Genomic DNA, 14126 nt, shown 5'->3' with positions numbered 1-14126 from the left:
AGTGAATGTGAGCTCTCTAATTTGTCTCTCTTGCCTCTTAAAAAAAAATAATGATCTAGCCATCTTTTAAAAAAAGCATCTCCTTTGGAGGTGAGGTGATGAAGATATTTTAGAACTAGATAGTGGTTCTATTTATACAGTTCTGTGGAAGTACTAGCTGTCATTGAATTGTATACTTTATTTTTGAATGTATTATTTATATTTATTTGAAAGGCAGAGCAACAGAGAGACAGCAAGAATCTTCCATCTGCTGGCTCACTTCCCAAACACCTGCAACAATCAGGGCTGGATCAGGTGGAAACCAGGAACCTCATCCAGGCCTCCCACAAGGGTGGCCGGGACCCAAGCGCTGAGCCGTCCTCTACTGTCTTCCAGGACACATTAGCAAGAACCTGAATCGGAGCAGAGGAGCTGGGATTGGAACTGGCACTCTGATACGGAATATGGGCACTGCCACAGCATGCCTGCCCTGACTTAGATTCTTTAGAATAGTGAGTTTTGTGTTACATGAGTTTCACTTCCATTTAAAAATGTAATAAATAAAATAATGATGCTTTACCATGAAGTCAAAAATGAAAAGCAGGTATTTTGAGTTTTCTTAGTTTGTCACATTTCAGTGAGTTTTTGATGGTCATAACCAACACATAAAAATTACCTATTCCAAGTTCCAAATAAGGCATTAATGTAGCTGAGGTCCCCTAATTTGTTCAGTTGGCAAAGCACCTAGTAGAGCTTATATTATTTAAGAAACTTTAAAAATGTCTTTAATTTGTACAAAGTCAAATAATATTGAGAAACACTGAAGGACTATAAAGTGGTCACAGCTAGGAAATCAGCGAATATACACGCACTCAGACTTTTCTATGGATTTCATCATGCAGAGACAAATGCTCGGGAGAGAAACTCAGCTTCTCCTCATAACTTACTTTGTGTTTCTCCAAAAACTGAAGAGCACATAGCAGCTGCCTATTACCACCCGCGGAGTCTGGCAGGAGGTCACCACAGGGAGGGCCTCTATTGCTTCTCTGGTTAAACAGCACGGGAGGCTAGGTTACTTCAGGAGACTCAACAGCGCTCCCATTGTTCCAAGCTCCAACATTCACAGACACAATGGGCCCCACTCATTCAGAGTTTACAGGCAGAAGGTCCGTTAGTGTAGACTCAACTTTTGATTGGGACATTGGGTTTTCAGAAACACTAATCACAAATATGTAATTATTTTTAAAAATAACGGTTCAGAATAAAGAAATAAAACTCAACAGATACTAGTCGGGGCACCTGAGTTTGACTTCCAGCTCCGTTTCTAGAGTGACTTGAAGAAGCAGCTTGCTTTCTGAGTCTGTTTCCTTGTTTGTAAAAGGAAAATGACTTGTAAGATGGCACAGGGCTCTAAAATTCTGTGAACACACATGAGGCCCATCTTCCGTGCTGTTTACTCCCACGACTGGGTAAGCTGGAACCACCAAAGGATCCACAGTTCACATCTTTTCATTCACTAAAAGCACTAAAAACCAAGAAGCCTAAATAAAAACAGGAAGTCCATTTTTGTTGTCTCTTTTAAAAAGCAGAAAAATCATAACAAATAAAGCCCAGTGGTCCCTCTGTCCCAGCAAATCTGGGATCACCTAAGCAGGCAGCCCTACACGAAGCACAACAGTAAGCACAAGCAGAAGTTACAAGGGTGTTTTTATGTCACCTTTTCTTGGGCAATTAATGCATTTAGAGAACCTGTTTCTTTGCAATGACTCAAACTCCTCAGGAAGAAAAAACCACATTTAATACGGATGTGACCCATGTCATGAGCTTCCACGCCATGTCATTTTTTTGTTTTTTCGACTTCAAAACTTGCCAGAGCAAGGACTTTATCTCCAGAGCCTGAAGAAAGACACATAATAAACAAAAAGGTTATTTGAAATCGCAGGTAAAGATGGAAAAATCTGACACACAAGCACTAAAATAGGAATCAGAATTTGCCTCCATGCTCAGTGCATTGACCCCTACATGCCCCACTGCCACCTCGATTCCCTTTCCTCTGCACAAACAATCCAGCAACGAGGGTGTCTTACTAATCACGAATCCTACTCCAGCACTAGTTATAAAATACACAATAGAAAATTTTAGTTCACTGATATATTTTGCTGACAAGCATTTGAAAACATTAGGCTGCATTTCTTTTCAAGATTTATTTTATTTATTTGAAAGAGTTACACAGAGAGAGACAGAGAGACAGAGAGGGGGTGGGGAGAGAAAGGTCTTCCATCCGCTCCTTCACTCCCCAGATGGCTGCAATAGTCGGAGCTGCACTGATTTGAAGGCAGGAACCAGGAGCTTCTTCCGGGTCTCCCATGTGGGTGCAGGGGCCCAAGGACTTGGGCCATCTTCTACTGCTTTCCCAGGCCATAGCAGAGAGCTGGATCAGAAGAGGAGCAGCCGGGACTTGAACTGGTGCCCATATGGGATGCCGGCAGGCCAGGGCTTTGACCCACTGCACCACAGCGTTGGCCCCACATTTTTTTTTTTAATTAAAAAATTTTGGGGGAGCCAGCACTGTGGCACGTGGGTAAAGCCACCATCTGCAGTGCTAGCATCCCACATGGGCACTGGTTTGAGTCCTAGCTGCTCCACTTCTGTTCCAGCTCTCTGCTAATGCGCCTGGGAAAGCAGCAGAGGTTGGCCCAAGTCTGGGCCCCTGCACCCATATGGGAAAGCCAGATGAAGCTCCTGGCTCCTGGCTTTGGCTTGGCCCAGCCCTAGCCATTGCAGCCATTTGGAGAATGAACCAAATGGCTCTCTGTATCTCCCTCCCTCTCTCTAATTCTGACTTTCAAATAAATAAATAAATCTTTAAAAAAGATATTAAATAAATAATTAAAAAGTGTTGGGAAATAGAAGCAACACAATGGGTTTATAAGGAAACAATCCTGGCCTCACTGGTGGGCTCCAGCAAGGTCACCACGTCAGCCCAGCGCCGATCCGTGTCCACGTGGGGCACGGGCACACGTCCAGCTTGCAGAACACACGGGCACTCACCCAGGTCCGCAGAGACTCTCTCGAACTGGCTAAGCAGAGCACCTGCATTTGCTGACAAGAAGGCCTCGTCCTCTACAGTTAGCTGAAAAGGAAACGAAGCCTCGTAGACGGGGTTCAAATGTCAGAAGTGGTTCTAGGAACCACAGTCAAGAACGTCTGAAGACCACCACTGTGATCACGGGGGGAGAACCTCTGCACAGATACTTAGCAGCGTCTCTTCAAGTCCATGATGAAATGAAATACTGGTACCTTCTCTCCCAGTTTCCTGAGGGCTGTTAGTATCTCCACTTTCTGTTGTGTGTACAGGTCTCTTTCCAGCTTTCCTACCATCAGGTCTCTATCCATCTACAACAGGTGAAAGCAAGACATGTGTGACTTCAGTGAAAGACATCCAGTGCACAAAATCAGCTTTTCAGATTCCTTAGAAAGAATCCTCTAGCTGATTAATATAAAGAACTACAAAAATAACCCAAAGGAAGCATGACAGAAATGCTCTTATGCAGCTCTAATGAATTTTAATGCTAATCATAACTGCTGTGCTAGTGATAAACTCCCCTGGAGCTGGCAGGTCAGTAGCTTCCTTTAGAGAAGCTATCCTCTAAGAACTCATTTCTTGGGGCAGGTGCTGTGGCACAGGTTAAGCTGCTGCTTGGGATGCAAGCAAGTCCTGCCTCCATTTCCCATCCAGCTGTCTGCCAATGTGCCTAGGAGGCAGCAGATGATGGCCCAAGACTTGGGTCCCTGCCACACATACGGGAGACCTGGACGGAGCTCCTGGCTTCAGCAGGATGCTGGATGGAGAATATCTCTCTCTCCACTCTCCCGGTCACTCTGCCTTACAAATACATTTTAAAAATCTATTTTGGCCGGCGCCGCGGCTCAGTAGGCTAATCCTCCGCCTAGCGGCGCCGGCACACCGGGTTCTAGTCCCGGTCGGGGCGCCGGATTCTGTCCCGGTTGCCCCTCTTCCAGGCCAGCCCTCTGCTGTGGCCAGGGAGTGCAGTGGAGGATGGCCCAGGTGCTTGGGCCCTGCACTCCATGGGAGACCAGGAAAAGCACCTGGCTCCTGGCTCCTGCCATCGGATCAGCGCGGTGCGCCGGCCGCAGCGCGCCGGCCGCGGCGGCCATTGGAGGGTGAACCAACGGCAAAGGAAGACCTTTCTCTCTGTCTCTCTCTCTCACTGTCCACTCTGCCTGTCAAAAAAAAAAAAAAAAAAAAAAAAAAATCTATTTTAAAAAACATTTCTTTAAACAGAAATGTGGTCTGTGAATGACATAACTGGTTTATCCACACGTGGGCTTGTATGTAGTCTAGTATCTAAGGCACTGGTGATGACACCTGTGTCCCACATCAGAGTACCTGGGCTCAATATCTGGCTCCAGCTCCAGACTCCAGCTTCCTGCTAATGCTGGAGGCAGTGGTGATGGCTCAAGTGATCTGGTTCCTGTCACCCACATGGGAGACCTGGATTGACTCCTGGGCTCCCAGCTTCAGCCTGGCCCAGCCCAGGCCACTACAGGTGTTTGGGAGCTGTATCTATCTCTGTCTCGCAAATAAATTTAAAAACTAGTAAATTATTCCTGCCACCAAAAAACACTAATAGCATATTCTATACATTGGTACTATTCTAAGTGTTTTTGTACATTACGTCATTTGATTCTTATAATCATTTCTGGACAGGAAAACTGCGGTACAAGAGGTTCAATAAAATAACTTGCCTGGGGTCACATATTTTAGCAAATGGAACAGGGACTGAAATCCAGTCAGCCTGACCCAAATCTATACCCTGCATTTATACAAAATTTTATTTATTTATTTTCATTTTATCTGAAAGGCAGACAGAGATAGAACTTCTATCCTCTGGTTAACTCCCCAGATGTCCACGACAGACAGAGCTGGGGCAGGCCAGGCCAAAGCCAGGAGCCCAGAACTCAATCCAGGTCCCCCACGTGGGTGGCAGAGACCCAAGTAATTCAGTCACCACCTGCTGATCCCCGGGATGTGCATTAGCAGGAAGCTGGAACTGGAAGCAGGACTCGAATCCGGCACTCCAACATGGGAGGCAGGCATCACAAACCGTGACTCAAACACTGGCCAAACACCTATCCCTTATGTCCTTAAAGACTATGCTACTGAAATACATGTAGGTACAACTAATTTTAAAAAAAAAAGATTTATTTATTTATTTAAAATTCAGAGATACATAAAAGGACACACACAGAGAGAGATATATCTTCCATTTGCTGGTTGACTCCCCAGATGGCCACAATGGCCAGGGCTGTGCCAGGCAGAAGCCGGGAGCCAGGAGCTTTGTCCAGGTCTCCCACATGGGTGACAGGAGCTCAAGCACTTGGGCCATCTTCTGCAGCCTTCTCAGGCACTTAGCAGGGAGCTGGATCGGAAGCAGAGCAGCCAGGACCAAACCAGCACCCATACTGGATGCCAGTATTGCACTTGTTACACTACAACAGCATCCCCTATTTGTTTTTTTTTTTTTTTTTTTTTTTTTTTTTTTATTTTTGATAGGCAGAGTGGACAGTGAGAGAGAGAGACAGAGAGAGAAAGGTCTTCCTTTGCCGTTGGTTCACCCTCCAATGGCCGCCGCTGCAGCCGGCGCACCGCGCTGATCCGATGGCAGGATCCAGGATCCAGGTGCTTTTCCTGGTCTCCCATGGGGTGCAGGGCCCAAGCACCTGGGCCATCCTCCACTGCACTCCCTGGCCATAGCAGAGAGCTGGCCTGGAAGAGGGGCAACCGGGACAGAATCCGGCGCCCCGACCGGGACTAGAACCCGGTATGCCGGCGCCGCAAGGTGGAGGATTAGCCTATTGAGCCACGGCGCCGGCTATCATCCCTTATTTGTTAATCCTTGACTACAGTCAAGTCTATGAAGACATCTGAGGAAGTCTCAGGTTTATAAAATGCTTGAAATTCTCAGACGAGACAGGCCACCCATGCGCAGCAACAACGGTGCTGATGAGCTCTCAAAGGGACTTCAAGTTAGAGCTGCAGCAGCAGATGGCAAAGCATCAAAGAAGCGGTCTAAGGAGAAGTGGTGAGTGGCCACTGAAACTGCCAGCGACTGTTTACCTCCGCATTCATTATCAACTGTAATTGCTCAAAGTGCTCATTTTGTCAGAAAATTGTGGGTTGTGGCTTTAAAAATCAAGAGGCCAATTTTTAAACTGTAAACTATCATAATCAGCAAATTATTAGGCTAGGAAAAAAAGCACACACAGAAGCCAGGACAATTTGAAGAAACGTTACCTCTGCTAACCGCGTCCGAAGCTGGCCTGGCTGTTTCTTTGCAAACAATCTGATGACCTCTGGGGTCTTAAAGGCCTGGCTGATGGCGGCCTGAATAGCCTGAACACAGAAGAAGGCAGAGACTAAGGAAAGCATCCAACAAGCGCACGCGCAGGAACTCTCAGATGGTCTTCAATGCTCAGTCTGCCCATTTTCATTCGCAAACATTTCTGTGCATGTTACAGGAGCCAACACACAACTCAATGAAGATCTGGAAGGATATGCTGTTTTATACATAAGCAGACACTCATCTAGACGTGATAGCCCAAAAGGACACATTTTCTGTATGAAATACACTTACAAAAGAAAACAAGAATTGAACTTTGCCACTGATCTAAGAAAATCATGCTTACCAGCTGCATCCCACTTAGTTCATCTACCAAAGTCATATTTCCAGACATAATTTTCTTCAGCGAGTCATTGAATTCACTTAGTTGTTCCAGAGTTTCCTTCTTGGTTTCTTCATATTCATCAGTGTCAAGTTCCTCCCTAAAGTATAGTAAACATTATAACAGAAAGATACACAGTTCCAAGTGAAAAAAGCAGATCTTAGCACTGATACACTAGACAAAGGCTGGACAGAAATGTCACAATGCTAATGACAGATGTGTTCACAAAGTAGCGTGGGCATATTCCTGCCATGTGCAATTACATATATTTCTTTTCCTACAATGAAAGCACACTTAACAAAACACTTACTGACTTCCCTTGTGCAGCCTGTGACTTTAGACAAGATACTGAACATAGCAATGCCTTAGTTTCTTTATCTATAAGGGTTTGGAGAGTGATGCCATCAACGAACAGTTGCTATGCACATTAAAGGAGATGGAAACTGCTTGGCAAACAGGTATGTGATAGATGGCTGTCGTTACAATCATCATCACATCAATGGTAGGAAAGATTCTGTGTTCCTTGCAATATAACAGCAATGCAGTACTTGCCAGATTAGAAGCCATTTTTATTCCCTGAACAAATTTATAAAACTTACTACAAACAACCTACCATTTATTGAATGCCTACCCTAGGTCAAGCATTGTGTGGTCCCTTCATTTATAGACTTATAAGATTGCAACAATCTTGCAAGCTTTTTAAAAACTACAAAAAAATAGATGGGCAATTGGTGCAGCAATGCAGATGCTGTCTGGGAGGCCTGCACCCCATATATGAGCACTTGGGTTTGAGTCCCAGCTCTGATTTTGATCTCAGTTTCCGGCCAATACACACCTGGAAGGTAATGGGATGGCTCAAGTACCTGGCCTACCGCCCACCAGGAAGACCTGGATTGAGTTCTGAGCTCCTAGCTTCAGCCTGCTTAGCCCAGGCTTATACAGGTATTTGGAGAGTGAACCAGCAGGCAGATTATCTCTATCTTTCTACCTTTCAAATGAATAAAAATAGGTAAACCAAAACACTGCAATGAGCAGTCTTAGTCTGTTGAGCAGGAAAGGCTAACACAACAAACTAGAAGTTCAAGCAGCAGCTTCTCAGCCTCACACCAGGCAAGGATATTTTACTTTATTTATTGAGATTTATTTATTTGAAAGCCAGAGTTACAGAGAGAGGAAGAGACTCACACATAGAGATCGATCTTCCATCTGTTGGTTCACTCCCCAAATGGCCACAACAGCTAGGGCTGGGTCAGGTCAAAGGCAGGAGATTCATCTAGGTCTCCCATGTGGTTGAAGGGGCACAAGTACTTGGGCCAACTTCTGCTGCTTTCCCAGGTGCATTAGCAGGGAGCTGGATTGGAAGTGGAACAGTTGGGACTCGAATTGGTTCCCATATGGGATGCCGGAGTCCTAGGCAGTGGCTTAACCTTAATGTGCCACAATACCGGCTCCAGGGATGTTTTAAATACTGCAATAAAGACACAGTAGGGGCCGGCGCCGTGGCTCACTAGGCTAATCCTCCGCCTTGCGGCACCGGCACCCCAGGTTCTAGTCCCGGTCCGGGTGCCGGCTTCTGTCCCGGTTGCCCCTCTTCCAGGCCAGCTCTCTGCTGTGGCCAGGGAGTGCAGTGGAGGATGGCCCAAGTCCTTGGGCCCTGCAGCCGCATGGGATACCAGGAGAAGCACCTGGCTCCTGGCTTCGGATCAGCACGGTGCGCCGGCCGCAGCACGCAGGTCGCGGCAGCCATTGGAGGGTGAACCAACGGCAAAAGGAAGACCTTTCTCTCTGTCTCTCTCTCACTGTTTACTCTGCCTGTCTAAAAGACACAGTAGGTGTTGTTATTTCCACTTGATGGTTGTTAAATATTTTGCCCAAGTTCACATGCACTTATTCAGTAATCAAAAGACTTTCACATCCCAGTCATTATGACTCTGAGGCCTGCACTGAGGTTACCTCTCCAACAGACAAAGCACTGTGAAGAGCCCTGCAAGGGAAACCAAAATCACACGTGGGCTTGCATCCAGGGAGCTTTCAGTATAGCTGCAGAAAAGAGCCACCTCACAGCACAACAGCACACAATTATACTATTACCTGCATTCCTCCAGATCTTGTAATTGCTGCATCAGTCTATCCAACTGTTCTTCTAAATTCTGCTTTAATTTGCTTGTCTCTGTCTTTCCTCTGGAAGCCATTTTAATCTCTAGATAGACCAATAAACCCACATATAGTATATTATAATTTCTTATTTTAAGAGATTCAACATATCAATGCAATAAAAAATAAGCTATACTATTTCTTAGCTACAGGTAGAGGAAAGACAGTTATGCAAAGAAAATTTCAATGTAGATACAAAAGTTTAAATTCATGTAATAACAACACCCCACAAAAATGCCTGATGATCTTATTAATTGGTCTCTAACAAATAAATAAGATGTTTTCACTTTTGGTGTATCTTAAACAAATTTGAGGGACCAGTGTTGTGGCACAATGGGCTAAGCTGCCCCCTGTGATGTCTATGACATCCCATGTCAGAGAGCCAGTTCAAGTCCCAGCTGCTCCTCTTCCGCCTAATGTATCTGGGAAAAGCAGTTCCCTACTAACATGTCTGGGAAAGCAGCAGGAGATGGTCCAAATAGCTGGGCCCTGCCACCCACATAGGAAACCAAATAGAGTTCTAGGCTCCTGGCTTTGGCCTGACCCAGCCCCATTTGGGGAGTGAATAAGCAGATGGAAGATTCCTTTCTCTGTCTCTGTCACTCTTCCTTTCAAATAAGTAAAAATAAGTCTATTAAAAAACCCAAATTTGATAGTGGAAAACATACAAGGAAATCCTATCGGATGTAACTGTGTGGAGCAGAGACAATGGTGCAACAGGTCAAGCTGCTGCTCGGGACACCCACATCCCTTACCAAAGTGCTGGGGATCCAGGCCCATCTCCATTTCCCATCCACCTCCTTGCTAACGTGCCTGGGATGATGGCCGACATGCTTGGGTTCCTCCCAGCCACCTAGGAGACACAGATGGAGCTCCTGGCTCCAGGCTTTGGCATTTGGGAAGTGAACCAGTGAATGGCTGATCTCTGTCTCTCCCTCTGTCACCTGCAAGTTCTAGGTTCCTGATTCGGCCTGGCAGTCCTGGTCATTGCAGGCATCTGGGGAGTGAACCAGTGGATGAAACCTCTCTCTCTGTCTCTTTCTCTATTATTCTTTCAGGTAAATGAAAATAAAAAACAAAGTCCTATTGAGGGGTGGGTGTTTAGCCTAGGGGTTAAGATGCTAGACGAGACACTTGTGTCCCACATTGGATTGTCTGGGTCCAATGCCCAGCTTCAGCTTCTTCTTCTTATTTTTGTTTAAAGATTTTATTTATTTGAGAGGTAGAGCCACAGACAGTGAGAGGGATAGAGAGCGAGAGAAAGGTCTTCCCTTTATTGGTTCACTCCCCAAATGGCCACAACGGCCGGAGCTACGCTGATCCAAAGCCAGGAGCCAGGAGCTTCTTCTGGGTCTCCCACATGGGTGCAGGAGCCCAAGCACTTGGGCCACCCTCTACTGCTTTCCCAGGCCACAGCAGAGAGCTGGATTGGAAGAGGAGCAGCTGGGACTGGAACTGGCACCCATATGGGATGCAAATGCCGCAGGCAGAGGATTAACCTTCTGCACCACGGCACCAGCCCCCCCAGCTCCAACTTCTTACTCCAGCTTCCCTGGGAGGTAGTGGTGACAGCTCCAGTAACGGTCCTGTCATGTACATGGGAGACTTAGATTGAGGTCATTATTCCCAGCTCAGACTGCTCCAGCCCTGAGTATCTGTGGAGGGAACCAGAGAATGGGAGCTTTTTTCTCTCTCCGTGCCTCTCAGATTAAAATGTGAGAAACTAACTCATTTCTTACCTGATAAAAACATGCAACTAGGGGTCCACACTGTGGCATAGTGGGTAAAGTCGCTGCCTACAGTGCCAGCATCCCATATGGGCACCAGTTCATGGCCAGATGCTCTACTTCCAATCCAGCTTTCTGCAATGGCCTGAGAGAGCAGAAGATGGCCCAAGTGCTTGGGCCCTGCAACCACACGGGAGACCCAGAAGAAGCTCCTGGCTCCTGGCTTTTAGATCAGTTTAGCTCCAGCTATACTGTCATTTGGGGCGTGAACAAGCGGATGGAAGACCTTTCTCTCTGTATCTTTACCTCTCTAAGTCTGCCTTTCAAGTAAAGTTTTTTTAAAAAAAATAAAAACATGCAATTAAAATGAATTACAAATTACCAAAAAGGAAGAAATTTGAATCTTATCAAAGAATGCACTGTTCTACTTACCTAGGCTTTTTAATTTTTTTAAAGATTTATTTATTTGAAAGGCAGAGCTAGAGAGAGAGGACAGAGAGAGATCTTCCATCCACTGGTTTACTCCCCAGATGGCTGCAACAGCTGAGGCTGGGCCAGGCCAAAGCCAGGAGCCAGGAGCTTCACCTGGGACTCTCATGTGGGTAGCAAGGACCCAAGTACTTGGGTCCTCATCTGCTGCTTTCCCAGGCGCATTAGCAGGGAGCTGGATCACAAGTGGAGCAGCCGGGGCTTGAACCGGTGCCCTTATGGGATGCTGGTATTGAAGGTAGAGACCTAACCTCTATACCACTGCATCAGCTCTGGCTTTTTAATTTAAAAGTTTCTTTAATGAGACCTGATTCGTAGTGTATGGACAGTGAAGTGTTGAGGCCTGCCTGCTGATGTGCCTGGGCCCACCGACTGCTGGCCTTCTGAACCACTTTCTCGGCTTTGATGCACTCTCCTCTCCAGGACCTTATCCAGATGGACAGCCACATCCCAGTAGTTCTGCTGCTTGTCTGGGAGACTCCCCTAGCATGGAATTCTCTTCCTGAGAGAGATACAACCATCCACAACAACCAGTCAATCAAGTTTTCTGCCCTGAATCATCACACTGAAGACACCTCCTGGAGCTTAGCTTGATTTTTTTTTTAAAGATCTATTTATTTGTTTGAATGGCAAGAGTTGGAGAGAGAGAGAGAGAGATCTTCCATCCGCTGGTTCATTCTCCAAACACCAGGCCAAAGCCAGGAGCTGGGAGCTTCTTCTGGGTCTCCCACGTGGGTGCAGGGGCCTAAGGACTTGGGCCATCCTTCGCTGCTTTCCCAGGCACATTAGCAGGGAGCTGGATGGGAAGCAGAGCAGCTGGGACTCAAACCAGCACCCATATGGGATGCTGGCGCTGCAGGCTGTGGCTTTGATCTGCTGCGCCACAGCACTGGCCCCTCAGCTGTGATTTAACACCTGAGAAGGAAAGGCCCCAGCGCTAGGCACCACCTCAGGGGTGATTCCTGACTGACACGTCCTGAGCAGGACTCAGGCAGGGGACGAAGTTTATCCGTGGATAATGGGGGTCTCCAAGTTATTGAGCACAGTGAGGCTGCTGAGACCCTGAGGACAGCTTCTGAAATCACTGTGCATGTCTCTACAATATTACCGCAAAGCAGACTGCGGCCTAGAGCTGCAGCCACAGTCCTCCATGTGGAACCTGCCAGGATGAGCTGGAGAGACCCCAGGGAAGCCACCTGGGAAATTCTATTGTCTCTCCTTGCATAGAAAAGTAGGGAAGATGAGAAGACAGCCAACTGTGCTACCCAAACGTTACTGCGCTTAAAAAAAAAAAAATAAAGATTTATTTATTACAAAGGCAGAATGAGAGGGGGTGGGGAAGACAGAGATCTTCCATCCACTGGTTTACTCCCCAAATGCCTGCAACAGCCAGGGCTAGATCAGGATAAAGCCAGGAGCCAGGAACTCCATCTAGGTCTTCCATGTGGCGGCAGAGACACAAGTACTTGGGCCATCATCCACTGCCTTCCCAGGCACATAAGATGGATTAGAAGCAGAACAGCCAGGACTGAAACTGGCACTCTGACGTGGAATGCCAGCATGGCTTAACCTGCTGTGCCGCAAGGCTGGCCCCGTACTGCATTCTCAGTTCCCAGCCTTCCAGGTGAACTTCATTCCCTGAAACAAAGATGATGTTTAGATAGAACCCAGCCCGTGAGGAGTTAGAAAAGATAGCTGACATTTACTGGACATGATATATTAAGCATGACACATCATATCATTTCAACTATAAAAATCAGTGGAAGAGGGGCCAACACTGTGGCACAGCGGATAAAGCTGCTACTTGTAGTGCAGGCATCCAAAATGGGCACCAGTTCGAGTTCTGGCTACTCCACTTCCAATCCAGGCTCTGGTATGGCCTGGGAAAGCAGTAGAAGGTGGCCCAAGACCTTGGGCCCCTGCACCCATATGGGAGACCTGGAAGAAGCTCCTGGCTCCTGGCTCCAGATTGGCAAAGCTCTGGCCGTTGGGGCCATTTGGGGAGTAAACCAGCGAATGGAAGACTTGTCTCTCTGTCTCTGCCTTTCTGTAACTCTGCCTTTCAAATAAATAAATTAAAATTTTTAAAGAATTCATAGAAGAAAAGATTCTAGAAGCCTCCCTTCTGATTTATCCAGCCGTCCATCCCATCCTTGTACCATCAGAATTGTCATACGCGTCAGAGGCTCCACAGTTTTTGCTCCTTCCTCTTATCCTCTCCCCTCAAAAAGCAGCACAATGCTGAGCAAAAATTTCTTTTATGATCTTTAGTTAAAAAAAAAAAGTATTGTTGGGGATGGCATTGTGGCATAGCGGGTTAAGCTGCCACCTGTGATGCCAGCATCCCATATGGGTGCTGGTTCGAGTCCCAGCTGCTCCACTTGTGATTCAGCTCCCTACTAATGTGTGTGGGAAAGCACTGGAGGATGGCCCAAGTGCTTGGGCCCTACACCCACGTAGGAGACCCGGAAGGAGTTCCTGGCTCCTGGTTTCAGCTTGAACCAGCCCTGGCCATTGCAGCCATTTAGGGTGATGAACCAGTGAATGATAAATCTGTCTTTCCTTCTTTCTCTGTAACTCTGCCTCCCAATTAATTAAATAAATCTTTATTTTTTATTTTTCTAGTACTATTTATTTTAAGATTTATTTATTAATTGGAGAGGTAGAGCTACAGACAGAGAGAGGAAGAGACAGAGAGAAAGGTCTTCCATTTTCTGGTTCACTTCCCAAATGGCCACAATGGCGCAAGCTGAGCCAATCTGAAGCCAGGAGTCAGGAGCTTCTTACAGGCCTCCCACGCAGGTACAAGGGCCCAAGCACTTGGGTCATCTTCCACTGCCTTCCTAGGCCATAGCAGAGAGCTGGATCAGAAGAGGACCAGCTGGGACTTGAACCACCACTCATATGGGATGCTAGCACCACAGGCAGCAGCTTTACCCAATACATCACATTAGTGCCAGCTCCTAAATAAATCAATCTTTTAAAAATATATAAATAAGTATTGTTTTATTTACATAGATTTTTTAAAAG

At 46.6% G+C, this 14126-nt stretch overlaps 1 protein-coding gene across 12 annotated transcripts in view; it reads right to left on the bottom strand.

Annotated features, from left to right (window-relative positions):
• Positions 1-1669: 1669 nt before the first annotated feature.
• LZIC (leucine zipper and CTNNBIP1 domain containing) overlaps positions 1670-14126 on the bottom strand; it is a 16882-nt gene continuing 4425 nt past the window's right edge. For 3 of the 12 annotated variants that reach the window (XM_051858107.3, XM_051858105.3, XM_070079325.2), the window contains 7 exons: positions 12667-12734; positions 8818-8926; positions 6691-6826; positions 6299-6397; positions 3280-3375; positions 3031-3112; positions 1670-1875 (listed from right to left, as the gene is read on the bottom strand). In XM_051858107.3, the coding sequence (XP_051714067.1) occupies positions 1817-1875; positions 3031-3112; positions 3280-3375; positions 6299-6397; positions 6691-6826; positions 8818-8918 (573 nt within the window). In that variant the 5' untranslated portion in view covers positions 8919-8926; positions 12667-12734 and the 3' untranslated portion in view covers positions 1670-1816. Of the gene's footprint in view, positions 1876-3030; positions 3113-3279; positions 3376-6298; positions 6398-6690; positions 6827-8817; positions 8927-11403; positions 12391-12410; positions 12735-14126 lie in introns of those variants that run through there. The other 9 variants (XM_051858108.3, XM_070079323.2, XM_002716159.6 and 6 more) reach the window with 6 other exon arrangements.

The sequence above is a fragment of the Oryctolagus cuniculus genome, chromosome 7 (assembly GCF_051225735.1).
Source record: "Oryctolagus cuniculus isolate XC-2025 breed Fujian yellow rabbit chromosome 7, ASM5122573v1, whole genome shotgun sequence".
Classification (NCBI taxonomy): domain Eukaryota; kingdom Metazoa; phylum Chordata; class Mammalia; order Lagomorpha; family Leporidae; genus Oryctolagus; species Oryctolagus cuniculus.
Note: the sequence above shows the minus strand (reverse complement) of the source record. Positions and strands in the feature narration are given on the sequence as shown.